Source organism: Myxocyprinus asiaticus, chromosome 13 (genome assembly GCF_019703515.2).
Source record: "Myxocyprinus asiaticus isolate MX2 ecotype Aquarium Trade chromosome 13, UBuf_Myxa_2, whole genome shotgun sequence".
Lineage (NCBI taxonomy): Eukaryota > Metazoa > Chordata > Actinopteri > Cypriniformes > Catostomidae > Myxocyprinus > Myxocyprinus asiaticus.
In genome coordinates this window covers 30483882-30511262 of record NC_059356.1, presented here as the reverse complement: position 1 = coordinate 30511262, position 27381 = coordinate 30483882, and the positions used below count along the sequence as shown (strand labels likewise).

At 39.7% G+C, this 27381-nt stretch overlaps 1 protein-coding gene across 6 annotated transcripts; it reads right to left on the bottom strand.

Moving 5' to 3' along the window:
• On the bottom strand, positions 1-27381 carry LOC127449930 (mediator of RNA polymerase II transcription subunit 25-like). Of its 6 annotated transcripts, XM_051713554.1 has the most exons (21): positions 27214-27381; positions 26556-26632; positions 26090-26230; positions 25954-25999; positions 25742-25866; positions 25447-25545; positions 25207-25327; positions 23634-23793; positions 23327-23457; positions 22414-22486; positions 22059-22309; positions 21877-21963; positions 19613-19698; positions 19458-19515; positions 17745-17852; positions 16949-17122; positions 14869-14976; positions 14611-14682; positions 5589-5750; positions 4887-4986; positions 1-4273 (listed from the first exon to the last, which is right to left on the bottom strand). In XM_051713554.1, exons 3-21 carry the CDS (start codon positions 26224-26226, stop codon positions 4167-4169), a joined length of 2205 nt encoding a protein of 734 aa, XP_051569514.1. In that variant the 5' UTR covers positions 26227-26230; positions 26556-26632; positions 27214-27381; the 3' UTR covers positions 1-4166. The 6 variants fall into 6 exon arrangements, with proteins under 6 accessions (XP_051569514.1, XP_051569513.1, XP_051569516.1 ...); XM_051713553.1 differs by lacking the exon at positions 26556-26632; XM_051713556.1 differs by lacking the exon at positions 26556-26632 and having other exon boundaries at positions 4887-4983.

Sequence of the window (27381 nt, the reverse complement as noted above, 5' to 3'; positions counted from 1 at the left end):
TTCTACATAAAATATTGTTTCAGAAATGTGTGTAACCCAAGTACTTAAAAGTCACCAACTTAACTAAGTCAGTAACTGATTACAAGAATTTAAAATGTGATGTATTACACTACTTTTTTCAGATTACAGTGTCATTATTTTGTTATCAGATTACACCCAACATACAAAAATGATCACTGACGGCCAAAATAGCACTCAGGGTCCCCATCCCGTTTGAACAAAGAATTTCCATGACTTTTCCATTTCTAGTAATTCGTGATCACTGAAAAAGTAAATCATTTTATAGAGATTGCACCTGCAAAGAGAGTGATTTCTTTGCAATGTAATATTTTCAAGCTGAGCTTAAAAGGAAACATGGATATTCGCTTTTTCAATTTTATTACATTCCAAGACTTTTCCAAGCCTGCAAATCACAATTTGAAAATTCCATGATATTTCCATGTTTTCCATAACAGTAGGAGCCCACTACATTTAAAATACTTCCAGTTGTGGTAAACAGCTTACGTTACCATGGTCCTGTGAATCACAGTCCAGAATACCAATAGAGAGACGAGAAAGAAAAGTGGAGTGAACCAATGAAAACACTCCAAAAATGTATTTCCTGAGTCCGTTGACCCATATGAGCACCATGAAAGTGCCACCTCAGTGAACCTGTTTTGATAAGCTTTGGTGTTGGCAGTCTGCGCAGTCTCTTTGTGGGCTATTCCATTGCTTAATAATATTTCCTATCAGGCCTCTCGGTTGCGCTTCATGTTCTTAGCAGTGTGTCAGCCACCGTGCCGTTTCAGGTCAGGATTTGCAGCAGGCTTAGTCTTGCTGTGAAAAGAAATACATTACATCTTTCTTTGTCCTTTTTTCCTCTTCACATTTCACTCACGCTACCCCTGGCCTGACCTTGATCAGAGAGAGGAGCAGCATGGTGCTACAGCTTTTGTCCCACCTCACCAATGAAGCTGAGCTTCAGTTGCCTTAGTGTGCCTGGATGCATAACATAAGAGAGAGGTATCAGCTTCACACAGCAGGGCAATTACGCCCAATAAACATCTCCACTGTCAGAATATGAACCCTTCAAATGCCCCCTAAAGGGCATAAAGCCTTAACAAAACCTTCAATCACCAACCCAGCCGCTGATGTGTTCTGCATGTCGAATGGATAAAGCCTTCTAAAACAGTGTTTCCCAATCTTGGTGCTAGAGTACCCCAACACAGCACATTTGGGATGTCTCCTTTATCAGTTGAGTTCATGGATCATTCTACTAAATATAGCTAATGAGTTCAATCAGTTTAGTCAGGATCAGTCAGTAAAGGAAAACATCCAAATTGTGCAGTGTCCCAGGATTGAGAACTGCTAAATCATATAATATCTGTTGCAGTGTATAATTTTGCATGCTTAAAATGTTGTGTGACCACCACTTAAGGTTAAGGTACACTTAATTTTTCCATGTTCCTTTTTGTCTTATGCACAGTCGAGTGCTCTGTCCTTTCAAAGTAATCTTAGGAATATTCTTCTCTGTTTCTAGCGCCGGTTATTTGAGTGCGGCTATGAATAAAATCATAATCAGTTCCACTAAAATCAAATAGACGTGGCTATACCCAGGTTGGGAAACTATGCCCTAGATAACAGTCATACTCAAGAATGACTATGTTCTAGCTGTGTGCAAAACAGACTTGGACCATGCACAAATAAACAAGAGAATGCACCTGCACATTGACCATCAGTCAATACACTCCCCCATTAAGGCCAGAAAGCAGCTCTGCCCTGAGTTTCTGCAACTGTGCCATTTGGTAACCAGTTTTTTCTCCAGTGTTTTACCTAAGGGTAAAACAAGACTCCTGAACCATTCCTCTGCCACAGTGTTTTACATTTAAAACAAAAGTCAGTTGAAGCAATAGCCCCTAAAACAAACCCTTGTTGGCTCCGTGACCCACTTATTCCCATGGCCTGAGCTCCATGTCGATAGAGCAGACGTTGCAAGATTAAATGCAGCCATACGGCCACTGGAACTGCAACAATACTCTCTCTTCCACATGAGTGAGCAGAATGGCCCGACTCATCAAGTTACGCTTAATATTACTGAAGAAGAGGCATCAGTCATCACTGTCTGCGCTTCAGCTATGCTACTCTGATGCTTTATTTAGACAATAACGAGACACAAAATGTGCATCAACACATCAAACTGTGATAAGTGCAAACAGTCTGTGTATCCTAAAGAGTATCTAAATAGAGCTCTCTTGAAAAAGGAACAAGCAAGAAAGAGACAGTACTAAAAAAAGAGGGACGGAGGGAAAAAAATGCACGAGCGTGTAGCCCACAGTTGTTCAGCTTTTGACGTGACCTGGATGGTAGCGAAAGGGATGAGCAGCCGTCATTGTGAGACAGAAGAGCCTCTATCTGTGTATGCGTTGTGTGTGAGGAAGGGATGGAGAAAAAGCTTAGAATCAGATTCCAGTGTCAGTGTATCTTAGCAACCGTCTCCGTCTCCATCTCCCAGGTGACAGGGACTAACATCAGTTCCTGTCTGTGTGAAAATGTGTGTCTGTGTACTAAGTGGTCTGCATGTGCTTATGTGAAAATACACGAGTACGTATAAAATGTGTGTGTGCATGGTATTGGTAAAATGGTTGGCTGCTCTGTGACTGGAGGCTGTTTTGCAATTCTCCAGAATTTCAGTGCCTGTTAATAGCTCAGATTGTGTGCCCATGTTCCTATTACGCCGACTGGTGCATTATAAAGAAATGAGCCAATCACTGGACGTATGATAGATTTAAAACATGCATTCCTAATGTGACAGAAATGTAGTATGTCTTGCATTAATCACACGTCGTTTCATAATTAATGCCTAAGGATGCTCAAAGTATAAGCATTATAAGACAGTAATGTTCATTCATTAAAAATGTTAGGGTTGCTTTGCACACAAGATGTCTATTAAACAAAGTGTCTCTAAGTCAAAATCATTTGTTCTTTGTTCAGTTCAGTCATAGTATTTGCTTGCATATATGGCACTTTAAACTGGTGCATACTTTGCAAATATCGCATGCGACAGTGAAGATGCAAGGTATGTGCATATATATATATAACATTGTACATGCATGTGTGTGTGTTTGTGCATTATATTTGTACATACTGTGTCTCTGTGGTCAGCCTGATTACATGATATGCCAAGGAGAGCATGGCCAATGCTGCCATCTGGTATGACTACTTGGCACAGGAGTCCACTGTATGGTTCCATGACATATTGGAGTGGTTAATTTTAACACTGTGACACCATTTGGCAGAATCAAGCATTTTGCAACCTATCAATCAGTCTATTTCAGTCACTTGTCGGCTACTTACACAACACTACCAGGTTATCACACCCACAAGCATACGCTTACACCAACAAATGCTTGCTCTGAGCATTACAGAATCAGAGGCCCTGTTTACACCAGGTATTATGAAGTGTTTCGGGTGATCTGTTTGAAAGTGGACAATGTTAAATACAGAAGTAAACAGGGTCCGAAATGTTTTGAGATTTATCCGTTTCAACCACGTAGCAAAGTGGTCGAAAACATGGAATGAGAACACTTTCTACCACACAGGCCTTATAGTGTAAACGCTTCTGATTTCAAATCTGTTTAAACAACAGCTAAGGACCGCCTCCTTACCTGTCCATCAATATTAAAATGAGTGCCCGAAGACCTAATGCAAAAATTGCTTTACAAAATTAACTTTATTTCAGTTTCAGAAAACAACGTATTTTAAACGTCAAAAAACAAATTAAGAAAAGTAAAACCTATAGAAAGTAAAACTTTCATAAAAATACAATAATAACCTGATAGATTCACCTTTTTGGGGTGCGAAGAGGAGGCGTATCATTCGAGAGTGATGAAACAGAGCCTGATTTTTAAACTTTAACATGCTTCAGTCCTGCATTTCCATAGACTGAGTGAGCCTTAGCGAAGTAACAGAACTGCTCACAGGATTCAGTGATACGGGTGTTTGTGTGTAAATGTCCTGATGAATACTTGAGTATGAAAATAGAGCTCTCATCTCAATCCATACACAAATACCTCTATTCTTCTCCGATCCTGCTGCTTCTAACAAAAAGTAAAAGGAACAGAGCTAAGATGACTCCCTATGTTCTGTAATGAAACCTCTGAAGCAAAGAGAGATAGGTAAAGCAGTCCTTAGATAAGGTCCATAAGAATTTCATCCTCCATGACACTGGAAACTGGTGGCATGCCAGGATTCTGTGTGACTGGACCTCGTGGACCTGTAGGGATCATTAGTGGACCTGCAAGAATGAAGAGAGATAATACAGTATAATACACCCAAAAATGAACATTTCGTCACCATACACACCCTCATATGTTTCCACACTTGTATGACTGACTTTCTTTAGAAAGAAACATGTTTGGCAGAATGTTAGCTTCAGTCACTATTAACTTTCATTGCATCTTTTTTTCCCAACACAATAAAAGTGAATGGCTACCAAATTATGCATTGTTCTTGTGTTCTTTAATTCTTATGCTCTTCTGCGGAACACAGAAGGAGATGTTAGGCAGAATGACAACCTCAGTCACCATTCACTTTCATTGTATGGAAAAAAGATGATATGAAAATGAATGGAGAGGCTAACATTATGCCAAACATATCCTTTTGTGTTTCACAGAAGAAAGAGAAAGTCATAGGGGTTTGGAACAACTTCAGGGTGAGTAAATGATGACAGATGTTTTTGTTTTGTTTTTTGAATGAACAATCCCTTTAACTTATTACAATTGATGTTACAAAACCACTATATAGCTTTACAAAACATAGCAAATGAAATATCCAAACTATTAACAAGGTTAGAGATGTGATAAAACTAAATTGAGTAAATGATCCTGTTCTGTAAAATTACACACTACCTTGGTGAGGCTGCCTCCACTGAGGCTGCATCTGAGCGCCCCCTCCTGGTGCTGGATGGACCATCTGTTGGATGGGGTGCATTGCCTGCATTCCACCCTGCTGTAGAGAGAGACAAAGATGAGAGAGAGAGATGATGAGTGGCAGAAGTAGTTCAGATTGAGATTTCACTGGGATGGTGTCAACCGCTCTAAAACAGTCTTCTAACCAGATGTGACGCAATAAAATTACAAAGACAAGCAATTTGTTAATAAACACTGAACGTGCAAATGCTGCACAATGCAACACAACCATGGCTAATCAGAACATATCTGATGTTTAATATACAGCTATGTACAGCAGGATTTCGAAACAATGACATTTTAGAGTGGACAGGGCTAAATGATCATCAAAATGTCCTGTCGGTCATATGGCGCACTGGGCTTCACCGATGCTCAGGACATATAAGAGCTCTTTGCTCACGGGAACCTAGGATTGAGTCCGACCTGGGTCATGTCCCGATCCCCCTCTTTGAACCCTACTTTCCGTTCTACATTCTACTGCTCTATAAATAAATGCCAAAAAATCTCCTGTCGCTCATCGCTTGTTGTGGTTGTAGCAGGTTAGGACAAAAATTAGATTAGAACACAGTTTTAAGCTTTGGTCAAAGTACTTGATGAATTAGAAAAGAGTTGCCATTAAAGTAAATAGCAAAACACACTTACAGGCTGTTGTTGGCTGAGGAGGAGGCTGCGGAGTTGGGGATTTGCTCCTGGGTTTTGAAGTCGGAGCATGCCACCAGGAGGCTGGGCTTGACCTTGTGCCACCTGATTGGGCAGGGCACCAGTGACCGGTGGTTGCTGACTGCCTGTTGCAGCAGCTCTCAGCTAATGGAAACCAAAAACATGATGATGGCCTCTGAACGCACTGCTATACACAACACTGTATTATGAGTTTATGTAATAGACTGTAAACATTGTATTACATAGTGCCTTTTCCTGTGTGAGAGTTATGTCATAATGAAGGAGAGAGCAGTGAAAGCTGAGGCAATGTAACAGTGCTAAAGGTGTTATAGGGGACACATACTTTTGTAGAATTTCCTCCCCAGAATTCCACTTACAGCATAACACAAGTCAAGGCTTCTTTCTCCAAAATTTAGTTAGTCTAGTCTCAGTCTCAAAAAGCATGCCCACAGACTGATATTCACACATATTGGAAAAGATTCCGTTTTGAGGCTGTTAGTACATTTGATACCCACAAGCAGAATTGTATATTCTGCTTTGTATTCTGAATCTGTGAAATAATCAATATTTATTACTTTTGGGTGGAAGGAAATTATGATAATAGAATCTACACAGATTTTGCTTATTGCTTCTATTTGATATTATTTCTTCAGTGTTTTCTGTACAACCTTTCACTGAGACTGCTGTGCTGTTGTTTGAATTAATTGTGTTTTTCCACCCTGGTCTATTATTGAGATATCATGGATTTTAGATTTTCCTGCCCCTACATGGCAAGTAAAAACGAAATTAAAAGCAGTTGGTTGTTTTAAATGTCCATCAGGCAAACATAGGTAAGTGGACGGTTCTGGGCCAGAATAAGCCGCAAGTGGACCAGACTTAATGCACATAGTCTTTAAGTCTTTAAGACTTCTATATGTGTATAACTTCTATGTTTGGCTAACTTTTTTGCATGTGCAATGAGTAACAAGTCCCCTGCCAAGTTCCTGAATACTGAACAGGTGTTGATATGTTAATGTGGGCGGTCATTTGTTAATGTGCTCATGTTTGTGACATCAATGCCATCTCACATTCTGAATGACAGGTTTTTCTGCTAAGTTTCCATAAATGAGATGGGTTGACTTAGGAGGAAGCTTCGCATTGGGATTGTTATAGTATGTCTACATAGTACATTGAACCCTATTATGTTAAAAGAGGAAGCAAAACAATTTGATGAAACGTCCCCTTTAATACACATGGTGCTGAAATAGCAGAAAAACAAGTAGTAAGATCCTGTGCTCAAAAAGGAGTCAGAATTGGATTTCTAGTCCTGTGGGAAATTCTTTGCAAATTAAATATATATATTTTATAACAGTGTGGTGTTATTCCTTTACATACTGTTGGGTGCAAAATTGCACTAGTGAAAATGCTTCTACTTTACACTTTTATATTCCAAAAAAGTTGGGACAGTATGGAAAATGTTAATAAAAACAAAAAGTAATGATTTATAAAAAAAATTATAAATACTACTCACCCTGTGCTTTATTGAAGCACTACAACAGCACATTATTTGATGTTTTGCCTTGTGAATGTATTTACTTTCTGGAAAATATACACTCATTACACTCCAAAAAGGCTAAGGACAGTTAAGTGTTTACTACTGTGTAATATACCCATTAAATCTAATAACACTTATTAAGCATTTGGGCACTGAAGGCAAGTTTGTTATGTTCAGCAAGCTGAATTTTCCCCATTCATCCATTATTTAGGTCTTCAGCTGCGCAGTTGTACTAGGCCTTCGTTACCGTATTTTGCGCTTCATAATGTGCATAATTCTGCTTTCCTTCTCAGATGAGACCAAGACTGAGCCCAGAGAAGTCGGTGGCGCTTCTGGACAGTGTTGATGTATGGCTTCTGCTCAGCACTGAATAGCCTTAAAGGGATAGTTCACCCAAAAATTTTAATTCTCTCATGATTTACTCACCTTCCTGGCATCCCAGATGTGCATGACCTTCTTTCTTCTGCAGAACACAAATTAAGATTTCTAGAAGAATATTTTAGCTCTATAATAATATATATAATATTGATCTGTTTCTCACCCACACCTATCATATCACTTCTGAAGATATGGATTTAACCACTGGAGTCATATGGATTACTGTTATGCTTCCTTTATGTGGATTTTAGAGCTTCAAAATGTTGGCACCCATTCACTTGCACTGTATGGGCCTACAGAGCTGAAATATTCTTCTAAAAATCTTCATTTGTGTTCAGCAGAACAAAGTCATACACATCTAGGATGGAATGAGGGTGAGTAAATTATGAGAATTTTCATTTTTGGGTGAACTAACCCTTTAACTTGCATCTGTGGATGCAGCGGCAAAAGTCTGATTGCTTGGGGAAAGAAGCTATCATGAAGTCGGCTGGTGCGGGTCCTGATGCTGCGGGACCCGCACCAGCCGACTTCATGACAGCTTCTTCCCCCAAGCAATCAGACTTTTGAACTCTTGATCTCCCACGATCAAAATACATCAGCACTGCACTTTATTACTCTAACTCTTATATCTCACACCGGACTGTCATAAATTATATTATTATTATATTATATTCTCTCTTAACAACACACTGGCAACTTACTATCAACCGACAGCCTGAATATCAATACAGTACAATACAACCTACTGTATATTTTATATATACTATATATACTTTTTTACTGTATAATGTGTATTCTATATTGTGTGTATTGTATACTGTACATTGTATGTTATTATTTGTATATTGTGTTGTGTGTAATTATGTGTATATTAGATTTTAAATTGTGTTGTGTTAATCTGATGTTTATTGTAAATTGGTATATGTCCCATCATTGTCACGACTACTATGTTGCTCGGAACTGCACCAAAGAATTTCACACACTATTGCACTTGTGTATATGGTTGTGTGACAATAAAAGTGATTTGATTTCGATTTGAAATGGTGTTGATTGACAAAGGTTTACCAAAGTATTTCTGAGCTGATGTCATGATGTCCATCACAGACGAATTATGGTTTTTAAGACAGTGACATCAGAGAGATCGGAGATCACGCACATTCAGCAGTGATTTTACAGCAGGACAATGTCAAACCACATACTGCCCAAATTACAGGTGCATGGCTGAGTAAACAGAGAGTGCGGGTGCTAGACTGTCCTTCCTGCAGTCCTGACCTGTCTCCAATTGAGAATGTGTGGTGCATTATGAAGCGCAAAATATGGCAGTGAAGGCCCTGTACGATTGCGCAGCTGAAAACCCACAAAATGGAGGAATGGGGGGAAATTCCGCTTGCTAATCTTAAATAACTTGTGTCTTTAGTGCCCAAACTAAGGGTTATTAGAAGAAATGTTTCACAGTGGTAAACACTCGACTGACCCAATATTTGAGCGTGTAGCAATTATCTGATTTGACATGAGTGTACTGGGTATTTTCAGATTAACAATTTTTATTGATTCACATATTTGAACATAGAAAAACAAAACATATATACACAGAATCAACATTAACCCACACTATTACCCTTCCCCCTCCCAATCCCCAAACCCACCCTGGCCCCCAACACCATCCCAGTGGTCGTAAATGATTCAGACACACACACACAAAAAATAATAAATAAATAAATAAACAAATAAAATATATAATAATAATAATCACACATCCATAAATGACATATATCCACCACATTTCTCCACGAACAAGTTAAACTTCCCCATTCTTCTAAATGACCCTTCTTCAAAGGCCGCCACCCTTCCCATCTCCGAGCACCACTCCTGAAATGAGTTGACCATCTCTAGATGCAGACTTGATGTTTTTTAGAATCCTAGCCCACTCTCCCTCCTCCAATTCCAAGTTTAAATCTTTCTCCCATAATCTCTTGAGAGAAGTTGAAGCTCCGTCCCCCAGACTCTGAATTAGCAGGGAGTAATACACTGATGCCTCATGACCTTTTCCAAAATCAGTAATCACCACACCCATAGTATCTGGCGTTTTAGGGGGGTGTATGGGTATATTCCCAAAAATAGTACAGAGCAAGTGGCGCAGCTGTAGATACCTAAAAAAAACTGAGATCAGGGGATCCCAAAATGTTGAACCAAATTTTCAAAGGATCTCAACACACTACTCTCATATAGGTCACCGAGTGTAGTAACCCCCCAAATCACACAAATTTGCTGGGAATAAAATACCCAAATACTTAATGCCTGGTTTGGGCCACTGGAAGGCGGTCAGAGACAAAGCTTCAGATTTAGAACAATTGACTCTGTATCCTGAGAACTTAGAAAAGGAATTAATGATTCTGTGGAGGCAAGACATAGATCTAGTAGGGTCAGAGACGAATAATAAAATATCATCTACGTAAAGCAGAAGCTTATGCGCCATACCTCCTGTCATCACCCCTGGAAAATCATCCTCCTTTCTTATCACAGCTGCTAATGGTTCCAGGGCAAGACAGAACAATAATGGGGAAAGTGGCAACCCTGCCGGGTGCCCCTATCCAGAGTAAAATAATCTGAAATTAATCCATTTGTTTGTACCACTGCTACCGGGTGTCTATAAAGCAACTTAATCCATCCAATAAATGTACTCCCAAACCCATACATTTCCAAAATCTTAAAAAGATAATCCCATTCTACCATATCAAACGCCTTTTCGGCATCTAGTGAGATGGCAGCGACCGGAGTCTGATCATTCACCACTGACCACATGATATTGATGAAACGCCTAATGTTATCAGAAGAGCTGCGGCCCCGAATAAACCCCACCTGATCTATACGTATAAGAGATGTCATAACTTTACTTAATCGATTAGCCAAAATTTTTGACAATATTTTAACATCTAGCTGGATCAGGGAAATTGGATGGTAACTCTTACACTCGCCTTGGGTCTTTGTCCTTTTTAAGAATCAGACTGATCTGGGCTTGTGTCATGGTTGGCGGAAGCTTTCCATTCTTTAATGATTCTGTATAAACTTCTAGCAAAAGTAGAGCCAGTTCTGTAGCATAAGATCTAAAAAATTCAGCGGCAAAGCCATCTGGCCCCGGAGCCTTCCCTGTAGGCAGGGCCTTAATTACCTCGTCAAGCTCCTCCAAATCAAAATAATTTCTTTGCTTAGTCGTCAATTTAGGGAGTTCTAAAGGTTCCACAAAGTTTCTAATATTTTCATCAGTAGACGGAGACGTGGAACTATAGAGATCAAGATAGAATTTTTCCCCTTTTTCTCCCAATTTGGAATGCCCAATTCCCAATGCGCTCTAAGTCCTCGTGGTCGCATAGTGATTCGCCTCAGTCCGGGTTGCGGAGGACAAATCCCAGTTTCACGTGGCTTGTTGAGCACGTTGCCACGGAGACATAGCGCGTGTGGAGGCTTCACGCCATCCACCGCGGCAACCACGCTCAATTCACCATGCGCCCCACCGAGAACAAACCACATTATAGCGACCACGAGGAGTTTACCCCATGTGACTCTACCCTCCCTAGCAACCGGGCCAATTTGGTTGCTTAGGAGACCTAGCTGGAGTCACTCAGCACGCCCTGGGATTCGAACTAGCGAACTAGCGACCTCCAGGGGTGGTAGCCAGCATATTTTACCACTGAGCTACCAAGGCCCCTCTTTAAAAGCATTATTAATATCAATGGCCAAAGGTAAAAATTTCACCTCCAGCAGATTTCACTGAGGGAATGAAAGAAAAAGACTCTCTCTGCTTTATATATCTTCCCTGCTTTGTCCCCCGACTCAAAGTATGACTGTCTTGCCCTGAATAGCCAAAACTCCACCTTCCGTGACAAAATAGTATTATATCTGTATTTCAATCGGGTCAATTCTCTGAGGCCATCAGGCGACATTCAGCACTTCAGCTCTGCCTCAGCACTTTTAATATTCCCTTCCAACTCCACGAGTTCTCGTGCTTTGGATTTTTTGATGAATGAGGCATACTGTATGATCCGACCCTTAAAAACCGCCTTAAGTGCCTCGCAAGCCACACCCACAGAGGATACTGAGGACCAGTTGGTCTCCATATAAACATTGATTTCAGCCTTTAACATTTGTTGGAAATCAGGATTTTGCAAAAGGGATACATTAAAGCGCCAACTATAATATTTATTTTTCTCTATATGTGGCAACACCTCTAAACTCACCAGGGTGTGATCTGAGACTAAGATGTTTCCAATTGAGCAATCAACTACAGATGAAATGAGGGACTTAGACAAATATCTTATGGACTGATGAAAAAAATGTATAGTCCTTACAGGTGGGTTCAAAAGTCTCCAAATATCTGCAAGACCATGATTTTTACACGTCCTGAGAAGCATCAATGTTGCTCTAGGGGGCTTACACACTTTTGCTTCACTATGATCAAGGACCGAGTCCATCAATAAATTAAAGTCTCTTCCCAATATTGTATCATGAGGGGTGCCAGCGGTTTGCAACATCCCTTCAAGATCTATAAAAAAGCCCTGATCATCAGTGTTAGGTGTGTAAATATTAGCCAAAATCAACCTTTGCCCCTGAATTTCAAAACAATAATGACTCTTCCTAATTTATCTTTAATCTGTTTGAGACATTTGAATTGTAGATGTCTACTTATCAATGTAATGACTCCCCTGCTCTAACTTGAGCCAGCACTAAAGAAAACATGCCCACCCCATATCTTCCCAAATTTTTCAGCTTCCTGTGGGGAAAGATGCGTTTCTTGAAGAAAAGAATATTTCGTACATTTAAGAAATAACCTTCCTTCTTTTTATGGGGTGCCCCAACCCATTCACATTCCACGTGGAGAAAGACAATCCACTCATATTAACATTTGACATTTTGACATATTAGGAAAAATAGATTGTGTGTCAAAAACAAGATTATAAAGACCACATTCCAACATTAGTGCAACAGTCAAACCCCAAACTTCCCCCCGAACGAAACAAACAGAAAAAAGAAAAATGTGCGCATTAACCCCGCGTGCGTCCATCCCTCTAAACTCAAACAGTCCATGCACGCCTACGAGAGTCCCCACGCCAACTCTGCCATCAGATTGCTCAAGTCCGGTGTTTCTATACAAATTGTATGAGACAGAATTATATAACAGAAAATAAACTTTAAAACAAACTCCAGTCAATAGGCAAAATAAACACAAAAAAGTGTAGATTCATTCACAAAACTGTCCCGAAGGTGTATTCCTCCACAAAACAAACTCCAGCCCCTAGCGGAACCAGCACAAAAAAATTTAATATACAATTCTGTTCAGTTTCCTCGGGCAGTCCAAATGTTCAGTGAGCCGGCTGTTCAAGAGTGCAGCAGATGACCTAATCCTTCCAATGTCCTGCAAAAAATACTCTACAAAACAAACTCCAGCCAATAGGAGGCATAAACACAAGGCACGTGCAGATTCATCCACAACTGTCCCGAATGAGTGTTATTCCACAAAACAAACTCCAGCCGCTAGGCACAACCAGCACAAAAAGAAACAAAACAGGCGCCCCATTTCCTCGGACGGTCAAGTGAATGTTGAAGTGAACGTGAGAAACACACCATGACTTCCTCAGTCCATTGATTTTATGAAAGACATCGCTTGTTGTGGGCATGTAAATATTTTGCGGCCATCCTTAGTATCTATTCAGAATTTGGCCGGGAACATCAGTGCAAAACTACCTTCCGTTGATGTAAAAGTTTCTTGCATTCCTTGAATCGATCACGTTTCTCTCTTGTCGAATTCATAAAGTCTGGGAACAAGAAAATCTTCTGAGAAAACCTTCCTTTACTCCTCACCTCATGTAACACGATATATCTTTATCAGATGATCTCAGAAATTTGGCTAGAATTGATCAGGCCTGTCTCCTTCCACGGATCTCCAACCGGGACTCTGTGAGCTCGCGTCGATTTCCAGCTTATGGCCTGTTATGTCGAGCAGACTCAGAAAGAGCTCATCTAGGAATTTCACCATATCTCGGCCTTCCTCATGCTCAGGAATTCCAACAATTCGGACATTGTTGTGCTGATTATGAGTCTTCCAACTTTTCCCAAATGCATTCCAAATCTACTTTGGTCGCTAGCGGGTTAGCAGCTAACTCCCTCTCCGATGACTCCAGATAATTGATCCGTTTCTCGACGTCCCCGATTCTTGTAACCAACCAGTCTAGTCTCCATCGCAGTGATCGATCGACGTATTACTGCAAGATCCTCCAAGTCCGCCACGACCTTTGTCAGCATCACAGACATACTCGGAAGTTGATGCTGAATTTCTCCCGCCGCACCGTCCAAACTGAGTCCCTGGGGTATCAGCTTGAGTACGTAAGTGTCCTTTAATATCTCCAGAGCATGAGGATTCTGAATTCTTTGTTGACTTCTTAGAACAGTTATGTAGCAGGGTGTATCGAATCTCACCGGTTTAAGACACAAAAATAATTAAAAACTAGCAAAGTGCGCAGAGCTCGCCGTTCACACGTCCGACCCCCGCATGGCGCCACGCGACTCCGTTGTACTGGGTATTTTCAATAAAAAAAACAAAACAATGAAATTCACAAGGTAAATCATCAAATGATGTGTTGTTGTAGTGCTTTCAATATAGCACAGGGTGAACCTAATTTACAAATCACTCCTTTTTGTTTTTATTAGCATTTTTAACACAGTCCCAACTTTTTTAGAATTAGGGTTATATATTATCAGCACAACAATTCATGTAAAAGACCTTGTTAACCTTGTATTGACCTTGTATTGTTAACTCCTTTGTATAAAAGCTCAGACTGTTGGAAATACATTTTGGAGTCCATGCCAGATCAAGTGCATGCTGTCTTTAAAGAAAAAGGAGGGCATAACATTTATGTTCAGTCCTCAAGCTTTTGCTCAAATTTTTATGCTGATAATGAAAATATTTGCATTAAATTATAAAAGAATATGAAATAGAAGCATTTTCACGACTTTTGCACCCCACTGCATTTCACACGGAATGAGAAATATGTAAAGGAAATATGATCCTGCGTGTGTAATTGTGTTTGTGAATCTCACCAAGTTGTTTTGTCTCTGATGGTCCTCCATCAGTGTAACCTGACTGACGGAGGGCAAGCCCACCACCACAGACTGAGACAGAGAGACAGGGACAGAGAGGGAGAAGAGGAGATGAGGAAGGTTTAGAACAGCATGCACATTCCATTACAGGCAGAGGAGAAATACAAACAGGGTCAGTGCAAAGGGCAAGAGAGACAAAGAGGGAAAGATTGAGAGCAGGGCAGGGGAGACAGGAGAGGGGAAGCAGTGCTGGTTTACCTGCTGTTGCACATTGCCGTGCGTAATAGGGATAGGACCCGGCGGTCTGTTGAGGAAGTTCTGATTGGGTGGGACCTGCCCGGGTTGCATCTGAGCTGCACTGTTCATCTGTGTACAGGAAAAGCAGTGATTTATAGATAGAAAGACTGGGCGATGATTTGCGCCTACAGTACAGACCACATTGAAAACCTAGGATTCAAAATCTACTTTAAATACAGAATGATGTAGTAGGTTTAAAAAAAAAAAAAAAAGGATTAAGAATCTGCCCTATTTCTAGGTCACTAATCAAAGAAGCAAATTTATGACATTTATCATGTTAACTCCATTGTAGGCAAGGTAACATTTTCTTGCTTCCATTGAAGCACACAAGATGCTCTTTGGAACATTGGCAAATCATGCTAGGATAACATGGATCATCAGGTTTTGCACCAATTTTTGGAGTCCATTCCAACTTAAAGGAATTTTCTACATTCAATACAAGTCAAGATCAATCAACAGCATTTGTGGCATAATGTTGATCACCACAAAAAATAATTCTGACTTGTTCCTCCATTTCTTTAAAAAAAGCAAAAATCTGGGTTACAACAAGAGACATACAATGGAAGTGAATGGGGGCCCATTTTTGAACATTAAAATACTCACTTTTTCAAAGGTATAGCAACAAGATGTAAACAATATGTAAACATGATATAGTGATAAAATCACTTACTAACCTTTTCTGTGTAAAGTTAAAGCCAATTTTACAACTTCGTTGCCATGACTATGTAATGTGAACAAATCCGAAAACGACTGTAAAAATTATGTTTTGGGGCCTGGGTAGCTCAGTGGTAAAATATGCTGGCTACCACCCTTGGAGTTCGCTAGCTCACTTGTTCGAATCCCAGGGCGTGCTGAGTGACTCCAGCCAGGTCTCCTATGCAACCAAATTGGCCCGGTTGCTAGGGAGGGTAGAGTCACATGGGGTAAACTCGCTATAATGTGGTTCATTCTCGGTGGGGCACGTGGTGAGTTGAGCGTGGTTGCCGCGGTGGATGGCGTGAAGCCTCCACACACGCTATGTCTCCATGGCAATGCGCTCAACAAGCCACGTGATAAGATGCGCGGGATTCGTCCTCCGCCACCCGGACTGAGGCGAATCACTACGCGACCACGAGGACTTAAAAGCACATTGGGAATTGGGCATTCCAAATTGGGAGAGAAAGGAAAAAATAAAAAATAAATAAATACATGTTTTAACAGAAGAATTCATATAAGTGCTTTTATAAAAATTATAAGTTTAAACCCTCCAAAAAATGGTCCCATTCACTTCCATTGTAAGTGCAGAAACCTCAATTCTGCTTTCTTACAGAAAACAAATGCTGTCGATTGAGCTTAACTTGTATTGAACCCGGAATATTCCTTTAAGTGCCTGCTGTCAATAAAACAAAAGGGGGGAAATAAAATGCTAAGAAATTAATGTTCATTTTTCAATGTCAACTTTTCACTTGATTGTTATGCTCATAATATAATTTGTAATAAAAAAACTGCAATCAAAAAACAAACCAACAAATAAAATAATTTTCACATGGGGGAATTTTGAATGACATTGTATGTATTTTCATGTTACATTTATGCATATGAATATGTTTTCATTATTGTACTGGGTACAAGTCATCATGGTAGAGTTTACCTGCATATTCATCTATTTCTGTGTTCTCATGCAGGTGTTTGTTTGTATTCATGCTTGTATACATGATTTTGTGTGTTTGTGCATTCATGCTTGTGCATTCATTCATTGGGTGTTTGTGTGTGTTCTCATGTTTGTAAACATGACTGTGTGCGTGTGCATGTTCTTGAGCCGAATCCACTATTTTATAATGCAGATTTTATATTCACAAATTTGTGTGTATTTGTTCTCTTGCTATAACAAAGTTTCTTTTCCATCAGGCAAAATTCCTCACTTTAAGATGCCTGATTCTGCCTGTGGAATTTCGATTGGGCAAGGGTGAATTTTAGAGCATTGGATAAATATTGATTTTGAATATTTTCCATACTTTTGTCAATAATATTGAATTTGTTTGTGTAAGTTTGTGAAACTCACAGAGCGGTGTTGCTGCACTTGTTTGTGGTTGGTGATGACCTGCCGAATGCCGTTGACGAATCCACTCTGGTCGTTAGGGATGAGTCCCATGAAGATCCTCTTCCGAGATGAGTACAGCAGCATCAGCACACGCACCTCACACGGAGCACTGTGGGGGAAGTGTACACAGCCAGCCTACACACAAACACAATATACATCATGTTTGCCAATCCACACATCAAACCAGAATGACTGGAGAACTGCCTGGGCCTTCATGATTATATTTGAGGACAGCATTAAAATGAACTAAGCTGCCGTTTCCCAAACACCGATTTAGTCTAAAACTGAATTTAACCTGCTAATGGTGATTCACTACTGACAGATCTCTTATTCTGCATCAAGGGACCTAGCTCCAGGGTAAAGGTTCATTTCAGAGACTTTTAGTTTTCACAAGGAGTGCTAGCTATGTGACTTTGCTGATAGTAATTTTTTTTGCAAGACTTTTTTCTCATAGTTAAATATAAAACAGTTTTATTTTGTTGCACTGACACTCAACAGCAGATAAAGAACTCCCCCAAGAGGCTAAAAAGCCTTATTACACAAAATCACATACTCTCTCTGCAAAGTGACAGACAGACACTTGCGTAAAGGTTAAAGAGACACTGACGTACCAGTGTAATGCCCTCTGTATCATTTGCTATAAAAAGGTGAGTCAAGACGTATGACCTGGACTATAAGAGCTGCTTCATGTCTGCATACTGATCACTGAACTGACCATGATTTAGCTTACAGGAGTAGGTTACGTTAGAGTACTTACAAATCCATTGGCCATGATGCGATACAGTCCCTTCAAAGACTCCACATCTTTATTAGTGAAGAGAAATTGCACCATACGTGAATTCCTGAACAGAGGACCAAGAGTAGTCTATAGAAAGATAACAAGAGGGAGGAAGAAAGAGTTATAGGCATTCAATCAAGAATTAAAAATGGATGTGCATTCCCTGAAAGTCATACCAATGCTTGCAAGGCAGCCATGGAATGTGTTAAAATATTTGGTAAAATAATGCTTAAAAGGAATCCAAAATGATGACAGAGGGAGGAATTGGTTAAGAGTCCCCAGTTATGGTTTACTTTCCAGGAGAAAACCACAAAACCTGGATCTCAGTAGACAACCAATCACAAATCAGTATACAAATATTAAAATTACATCAACACTGGCAGTTTCAATGCCAGACATTCTATCAGTGTCAATGGAAAATGTTCATCTTATTAGATCCAATTAATTCATTTTACTTTAACTACATAACTTTGATTTGAAGTTGTTTAGATAAAGTATTATAGCACAAATTTCTAAATTCAGCTGAATTAACGAAAGCTAAATTGTGAAAATAAAAAGCAAGAACAAAACAAGATGCTTAAGGAGGGGAAGAAGAGGAAGAAGGATAGGAAAGTGGAAGAGGAAGAAGAAAAAAGGAGTGAAAACAGGAAGAAGAAAAAAGCGGAATAAGAGGAAAAGGAAGAAATTAGGATGAAGAAAAATAGGATGAATATGAAAAGAGGGGTAATAACAGGAAGAAGTGGAGAAGAAGAGGAAAAGAAAGAAAAAAGGACAGAGAAAAAGAAGAGGAAGAAAAAGAGGCAGAAGATGAGGAAGAAGCAAAAGAAGAGGAAAAGGAACAAGAAGAGGAAGAAGCAGAAGAAGAGGTAAAAAAAAAGAAAAACAAGAAGAGGAAGAAAAAGAAAAGGAAGATGAAAAGGAAAAGGAAAAAGAGGAAGAAGAAAAAGAAGAGGGTAATAAGAGGAAGGAAGAAGAACATGTACAAGAAAAAGAAAAGGAGTAAGAAGAGGATGAAGAAAAAGAAGAGGTAGAAGTGGAGGAAGAGGAAAAGGACAGGGGAAAAGAAAAAGAGGTAGAAAAAGAAAAACAAGAAGAGGAAGAAGAGGAAGGTGAAAAGAAGAGGTAGAAGAAAAAGAAAAGAAAAAGGAGAAAACAAGATGATTAAGTAGAAGAAAGACAAGCAGGATGAGGAGAAGAAAAAAAGAGGAAGATGAACAGGAAGAAGAAGAACAGGAAAGTGGAAGAGGAAGAAGAAAAGTGAGTAAAAAAGTGGAAGAATAATAATAGGAAGAAGGATGATGGCTGGAAGCAGAAGAAGAGGAAAAAAAGGAGAACAAAAAAAGAAGAAAAGATGGAAGCAGAGGAAGAAAAAAGAAGAGGAAGATGACAAGGAGAAAGAAAAAGAAGAGGGGTACTAAGAAGAAAAAGGGGGAAGAAGAGGAAGAAAAAACAGGTAGAACAGAGGACGAAGAAAAGAAGAGGAAAAGGAAGAAGAGGATGAAGAAAAAGAAAAGAGGTTGAAAAAGGAAAACAGGAAGAGGAAGAAAAAGAAGATGATGAGGAAGATGAAAGGAAGAAAAAGATGTAGAAGAAGGAAAAGAAGAGAAGAGGAGGAGGAAGACAAATGAGTAAGACGAGGAGGAAGCACAGTAATTAATTCATCCTGAGGGGAAATACAAGGTTCACATTTACCAGGAGCTGCTGAGGGATGAGCTGCATGATTAGTTTCTGTGGCCACTGGTCTGTATTTCTGCAACAACAAAAAAGACACAAGAGAAATCACAACTCATGCTCTCTAACATGTGTTCTACATTATGCAAATCTGCACCAAAATGGGAGTCACTCACAGATTCTCCCCTTGGCTGACTTGGACCTGGCAGGGCAGGGAACGTGTCAGTTTGGTGTTGGAGTCCATGGAGGAAGCCTTGGGCTTCTGCGGTGATTGATGGAGAGAGAGGGAGAGGAGACAGGGGGAGGGAAAACAAGAGGCAGAATAAGATGAAGAGGTTAACATACAGAGTAAAAAAAAGACCTTGCTGGCAGAGATGGATGGTGAGGCTGGAGGCAGGTCTCGGTGTAATATACAACCTGTGTGTGCAGCTTCGACAACATAAGAGATCGGCCTGACAAGAGGACAGTTGCAACATTTTTATATCAATCACAACATTACAACCTACGAGCAAATGGACCGCTGCCCACCACCTTCTCCACATCAATGGCAAATCAGCCAGGCCTGGTACATTTGTGCAGATTTTGTGCCAGAGCTCTTGAATTGACATGATATTGCAGAAAGAGGATGGAATGTTGGGAAAACATAGGGCTCATCTGCAGATCGACGGAGTTGTGGCACAGAATTGCTATTGATTGAATTTACACACTGCAGCTTGGCAGTGTTTTTGTTTGAGAATGGAGTGCAATGAGCCGTGTGAACTCATCATCCAGATGGTGACTCCATGACAAGCCTCAGCAATGGAGTGTGCCGCTGTGCTTGATAAACGCATATTCGTCTGCTGGCATGTTATTGAACAGATGGTGATGATGACCACAGTGTGTGTGTTTGTTTCCTGATCATTTGTGTTAAAAAAAAACAAAAAAACATTGCAATAGTTAATTGTGTGTTTGGGAGTGTGTATTCCCAAACAGACGTCAGCTGAGATGATCTCCTGGTCATTGTAGAGTATCAATAGAGCTGCATTAATATGAAGAGAAGGACCCTCCCATAAATCACACAGAAATCAAGAAGTGTCATCGATCCCATTACAGTCTCTGCAAATGGTACCCCAGGCACAATACCCACGGGTCAAACAGATCACTAAACAATACATCAATAAAACTGAACGAGCTGTAAACGATTCGTTGCTGCCAGTCAATCATGTCTTTTTCATGTGCCTAGAGAACAAAATTTCTGGATCAACAATGTTAAAGCGATGGTTCACCCATAACTGAAAATCAGATACTCAAGACCTCATGCAACCTGATGCATTCAGCTTTGAAACAACATTCTCTCTTTTATGGAACACCAAAGGAGGCGTTAGGCATAATGTTAGCCTCAGTCACCATTCACTTTCATTGTATTAAAAAAAATGCAACAAAAATTAATGGTGACTCATGCTGTCATTCTGCCTGGCATCTGCTTTTGTGTTCCTCAGAACAAAGTCATACAGGTTTGGAACAACATGAGGGTGAGGAAATGACGTAAAACATTACATTTCTGGGTAAACTATCCCTTTCAGTGGGTAAAGTCTTAGAGAAATTGAGATATCCATGGTTAATTTTCCTGTAGCAAGGCAACAGAACCTGGATTTTATGATAAACGCCAATCACAATTAAAGGGATAGTTCACCCAAAAATGAAAATTCTCTCATGATTTACTCACCCTCCTGGCATCCCAGATGTGTATGACATTCTTTTTTCTGCAGAACACAAATTAAGATTTTTAAAAGAACATTTCAGCTATGTAGGTTTTAACAATGGAAGTGAATGGGTGCCAAAATTTTGAAGCTCTGAAATCCACATAAAGGGATCATAAATGTAATCCATATGGGTAAATCCATGTGTTCAGACACAATATGATAGGTGTGGGTGAGAAACAGATCAATATTTAGGTCATTTTTAATCATAAATTCTCCTCTCTGAGAGGAGAGTCCAGTAGGGGGCGATATGCATTAAGACTGTAAATCATCAAAAACAGAAGAAGAATGGGAAAGTGAAACTGAAGTGGAGATTGACTGAGCAGTGTGAAAAAAAAAACAAAAAAAGGATTTAAATATTGATCTGTTTCTCACCCACACCTATCATATCACTTCAGAAGATATGGATTATAACACTGGAATCGTAAGGATTACTTCTATGTTGCCCTTATGTGGATTTTGGTGCTTCAAAATTTTGACACTTATTCACCTGCATTGTATGGCCCTACAGAGCTGAAATATTCTTCAAAAAATCTTAATTTGTGTTCAGCAGAAGAAAGAAAGTCATACACATCTGGGATGGCATGAGGGTGAGTAAATGATGAAAAAATTTGCATTTTTGGGTGAACTATCCCTTTAAGTGTACAAATATTGCAATGACATTGCAGTTTTTGAATAAAGCACTTGTTTAAGTTTCTCACCTCCTGCCATTCCAGAACTCCGCTCCAAGCCACAATTTTGTTGGCAACCCCTTGCTGTGCTCCAGCCTGAGGTGTCGAAACAGCAGGCTGAAAAATAAGAGTACATTGAAAGTGCAAGAGAGTTATGAGAGTGAAAAGAGTCAAAAGAAGTTGATAACAGAAAAACATTTTCCAAATCTGACCATGCCAGGCTGAGATGGTGGTGGTGTCTGCTGATTGGCTGTGGGCTGCTGTTGAGGAGCTTGAGGTGGTTGCTGAATGGGTGCGGGTGGGCCAGGTGGCTGGACTTGCGGGGGCTGCTGTGGCTGCTGGCTTGGACCTTGTTGCTGTGTTAAGACTGGCGGTGACACTGTGGTAACTGTAGACAGGCTGGGTTTACCTCCTGATGGAAGAACTGGAGATTGGCTGAAGGGGGGGGTTGGCATTTGTGGGACTAGGAAATACAAGAAAATGGTGCTCTGCAAATGGTGTGCTGCAGATGTGGGAAATGGATGAAGGCGAAAAACAAGAAGCTGCCAGGGATACAACTTGACTCACATCTCTTCTGCTGATTGGCAGCATCTAGTACCTTCATTGCTGCACTATGGGCTGCATTTAGAGAGGGGTTATTCTATGGGATAGAGAGAGAGAGTGAGAGCATTTGTGTGTGTGCAACAGAAGGAGAACAGTCATGTAGTCTCATCATTAGTGTGCAAATCCTTGTTTGAAGCCAGATCCTCTCACTGAACAAATGCATTAGTGCACATCTCCTCTAACGATTAGATCTAGTCCAAGGAGATTATAACTCTAGTTTGTCTTAATCTTAAGAATTACAACGAGGCTCCATATGCTGAAGATTACAATAATGTGCCTCCAATAAGGCACAGAAAGGTTTAGAATGAGCAGACCAAATTGGCCTCTTATTGAGGAAAGCACTCTGATCACTCTTATCTCTGTACAGACAGGGTCCAAAATTAACTTTTTACATCACCTGTCAATAGCAAGTGAATGAACCCTTATTCAGTACTTCTTACTCTCCATTAAATCTGTATTATACTTCTGTGGTAAAAGTTGTTAGAAGACGTGTGATGATCGCTGAGCTTTTCTTAAGTAGGCCATTTGTATTGACTTGAATCACACACGTCACTTTAATGAGTATCGTTACTATGTTGCAAGTTCTAAAAAAATAATCGAAGTAACATTTTAGGTGGATTTGGCACATGACAAGCTCTAATTTTGAACCTTGGCCTGAATACAAGTATCTTCCCGACATGACCACGAGCACACCAGCCATAACAACCGCAATATATATTTATGTTTATTTATACGTTTTAATGTGACGAGAACGGATATCGAAGATGTAAAAATCTCAAGATTTCACTAATATAACGATGTTACATTTATGCTTTATATATACTGTAGTTTCCCTGAAGTTAGGTAATTAGATTTAATTCCATCAGCATGTACATACCGGGTATTGATGGGCTGTGCTCATCGGAGGAGTTGCTTGGGCTGCAGTGCCCAGAGGAGGCTGGGCCACAGGCAGAGACTGAGGTGGTACAACAGGTGCAAGGGAGACCGCAGAACCTCCTCCAGGAGCGACTGGACACACACAGAGGAAACATAGGTAGAGCAAATCTGATAATGCGATCAAAAATCTAAATTTCTCCCATGTGCAAAAAGAGGTCTGTCTACCTGCTGACAAACCCCGGTTTAGAGATATATTTATAGCACATTCATATAAAAAGAAATCAAGACATGTTTAATGTCTTTCTTACCAGGAAGTGCAATGCCCCTGACCAACACCATGTGAAAAGGGTCTTGGCTGTAGTCTGGGTGTGCAGAATCTGGTGCCCCTGCTATTGATGATGCTCTTTCAAAAAGAGATCGAAGTGCTGGAAGTTTCCGTGGGGCAATTACAGAAAAATGGATCCCCCGCTACAGCAAAAAAAAAAAAAAAGAAAAAAAAAAGAACAATAATCCTAATCATATTTACAATAATCCTCATTGCAATTTCAATATCTACTGTATGAGATGAACCAGTGAAAGGGCTACTTTTAGAGGCATTGCAAATAGGGGAATACAGGTAAAGTGGGACACTTGAAGGAATAGTTCACCCAAAAATTTAAATTCTCTCATCATTTACTCACCCTCATGCCATCCCAGATGTGTAGGACTTTCTTTCTTCTGCTGAACACAAACAAAGATTTTTAGAAGAATATTTCAGCTCTGAAGGTCCTCACAATGCAAGTGAATGGGTAGCAAAATTTTGAAGCTCCAAAAAGCACATAAAGGCAGCACAAAAGTAATCCATAAGACTCCAGTGTTTAAAATCTAGTCTTCAGAAGCGATATGATAGGTGTGGGTGAGAAACAGATCAATATTTAAGTCTTTTTTACTATAAATTCTCCTCCCTTGCACTAAGAATGCAAATCACCTAACACAAAAGAAGAAGAATGTGAAAGTGGATATTTACAGTAAACAAGGATTTTTATATTGATCTGTTTCTCACCCACACCTATCATATCGCTTCTGAAGATTTTGATTTAACCACTGGAGTCGTATGGATTACCTTTATGCTGCCTTTATGTGCTTTTTTTAAGCTTCAAAATCTTTGTTCCCATTCACTTGCATTGTATGGACCTACAGAGCTGAGATATTCTTCTAAAAATCTTCGTTTGTGTTCAGCAGAAGAAAGAAAGTCATACACATCTGGAATGGCATGAGGGTGAGTGAATGATGAGAATTTTCAAATATGGGTGAAATGTTTCTTTAAGCTCAATCATCTATCATTGTGTTTATTCTTTCACCCTAAACTAAAATGGGATGACATTGATTTAGCCTTTTAAAAACATTTTTAATGCAATGATAATGACAAAATATTAGAAAGTGTACCTCTTTACCTGTATTCACCGTACTGAGTGACACACCAGCTGTTTTTAATATTGTTTTTAGGTATACAGCAAGCGTATTGCCTTTGAAAAGTACAACTTCAACTTGTCATGAAAAATACATAGCAGTCAAGACTAATTTACAGGGGTTAGCATGCCAAAAGCCAAAGTGAAAGCAATGATGTGCCACAATGTATGGAAAAAGCTACAGTAGATATTACACCAGGATAGTGCAAGCAAGCTTCCACAGCTTCAGCATGTAAAAAGTACAAGTTTTTTGGCAAAAGAGCCCAGTATAAATATAATATCACACACCATGCATGGCATTGACTATGAAAGTACATCAGAACTTCAACCAGCGTGATCAGTACAAAAAATATTCATCACATTACATAAGGTCAAGTACTGCCAAAAACAGCACATGAAATGATTAAATACAGGTCGATCAGTGCATACTCACGTCACGTATGATCTGGACCAGGCTGTCTGCAGTGCAGCCAGTGTAGCTGACACTCTCCACAGCTGGCAGTAAGTATGGAGGAGAGTTACACAGCAATACACAAACCTTGTGAGTCTGACCACTGGACAGAGAAACAATCACAGTATAGTATATAATAACTGCAAAAACTCAGAAATGGTTTTAGTTTGCTTAGAACTACATTTAAGAACATGGGTTGGGGTTCTTAAACATTGCACTCACATTTGCTCCCTCATTTTTTTAAAGTCATCAAACAGCTGCAGGGCCACAGAAAGACCCTCAGCTATGAGACTGCAGCTCTCTGCTCCGCCTCCCATGAATCTGTGCAAAAAACACAAATGTGAAAACTGCAGTTCTCAGCATTTATGACAAAGACAAGAAGCTATGCAGCTCATTAAATCATGCAAAGGCATAGGCTACCTCTAACATGTTTGTTATGCCCCAGATAGAGCAGCTAGGTATCTACACTGCATGTGGCATGGAGACAGAAATATAATGGAATATATGAAGCCCTTACTGAATGCTGTCAATCCAGGAGACAAACTCAAAAGCTGAGCTGGTTGGAGCATGGCACTGGACGTAAGATTCTGGAGCACAATCCACTGTGTTGAAGACCACCAGTCCATACTGGGTACCACCATACTAAAATAGGGAAACAAATCTATCGTTTATCATCTGTCATCAACTGTAATATATGAATGCGTAAATGTATCAGGACATTAAACTCACATCTCCTCCAAAATCTGTTTCGGCAGGTGGTCCTCCATTAAAATATCTGTCGTCATACAGAGTAGGTCAGATTATAGAAGTCAAACATTTGTCAAATTATCTGACAGCATAAATGAAAAAAGGTGATGACTCTTACTCTATTGTTGGTAGTATGTAATTCTTCCGAAGTGATTCAAAATATGGACCAAGGTTTGCAGTTCCCTCTATGACGAACACCACATCTGACACCTGATTCAACCCAGACTTAGATGTGGGGTCCATATGGGTCACCATGGGTCTAGAGCCAAGACAGACATAATTCTGTACTTTCAATATAAAACAGAGGGTGGTGTGCATTTAGTGCACTTTTCCTAAATGTGCTTTGTGACTTTTCATGCTAACGTTATTGAAGAAACTACTGTCATGGAACTTTTGCCTCTTATGTAAAGAATCACTCTCAAAGTCTTGGGTTTTGATGCCATAAGATAAGACTTTATTAAAATAATAAAAATCTGAGTTGGTCTGCAGAGCAACTGCAGATTTACTCTCTACATGCTCTTTTTTTATGTTTCAAAACAGTCTGACCCCCTAGCTGGGGATACATTTTCATATACATTTTATACCTTCTGGGCTCACTGCCACTATTGTCTTCTCAACTTTCTTCATTTTGCTATTTCTCCACTTTGCCTTTGGCTCCAGTCTGTTTTTTCATGAATATAGCGAGAGGCCCAATTTTATTGTTTCCAGATGTGAGCACAGCACAGCACAGCACAGTCCACACCCCCCCCTCACACACACACACACACACACACAATACATTCCTGACCATATGCTTTCAGGAATGATAGTAGAGTAACTTTTTCTCTCGTTTAACATATATGAATACTTTCTTACTGATTATACTTAATTAATTATAGTGTTGATCAATAGAAATACAAAATACTACTCATTTGTGTGTATCTATAATAAAAGGGGAAGAAGTACCATACTACGATTACATTAATCAAGTGAGCAGCCAACCTATACAGCATTTTTCATGGCAATAAACGAAAATTGATAAAATTATGCAATCCGTGTCAAGAAGCTTGACAACAAACGCCTCATACATACATATATATATATATATATATATATATATATATATATATATATATATATATATAACAAAAATAAAAAATGTATTCTTATGTTTCGCTATGAATGTATGTAGCAAATGTGAACATAAGCTTTCATGTTAGTTAGCGGTTATCCTAAAATGCTAATTTAGCTCATGTTTCTTACCTGCAAGTACTACCAGAACTGACTTTTAACGAGAATAAAATGGACTGATGCAGTCCCCACTATGATCTTTATACCAGTCGCTGTTTAGCTGTATTTTGAAAGCTTCACATAAACGTGAATGTAAACCGTAATTACAACAAACCTCCCGATCGGCTATCGACAATCTGG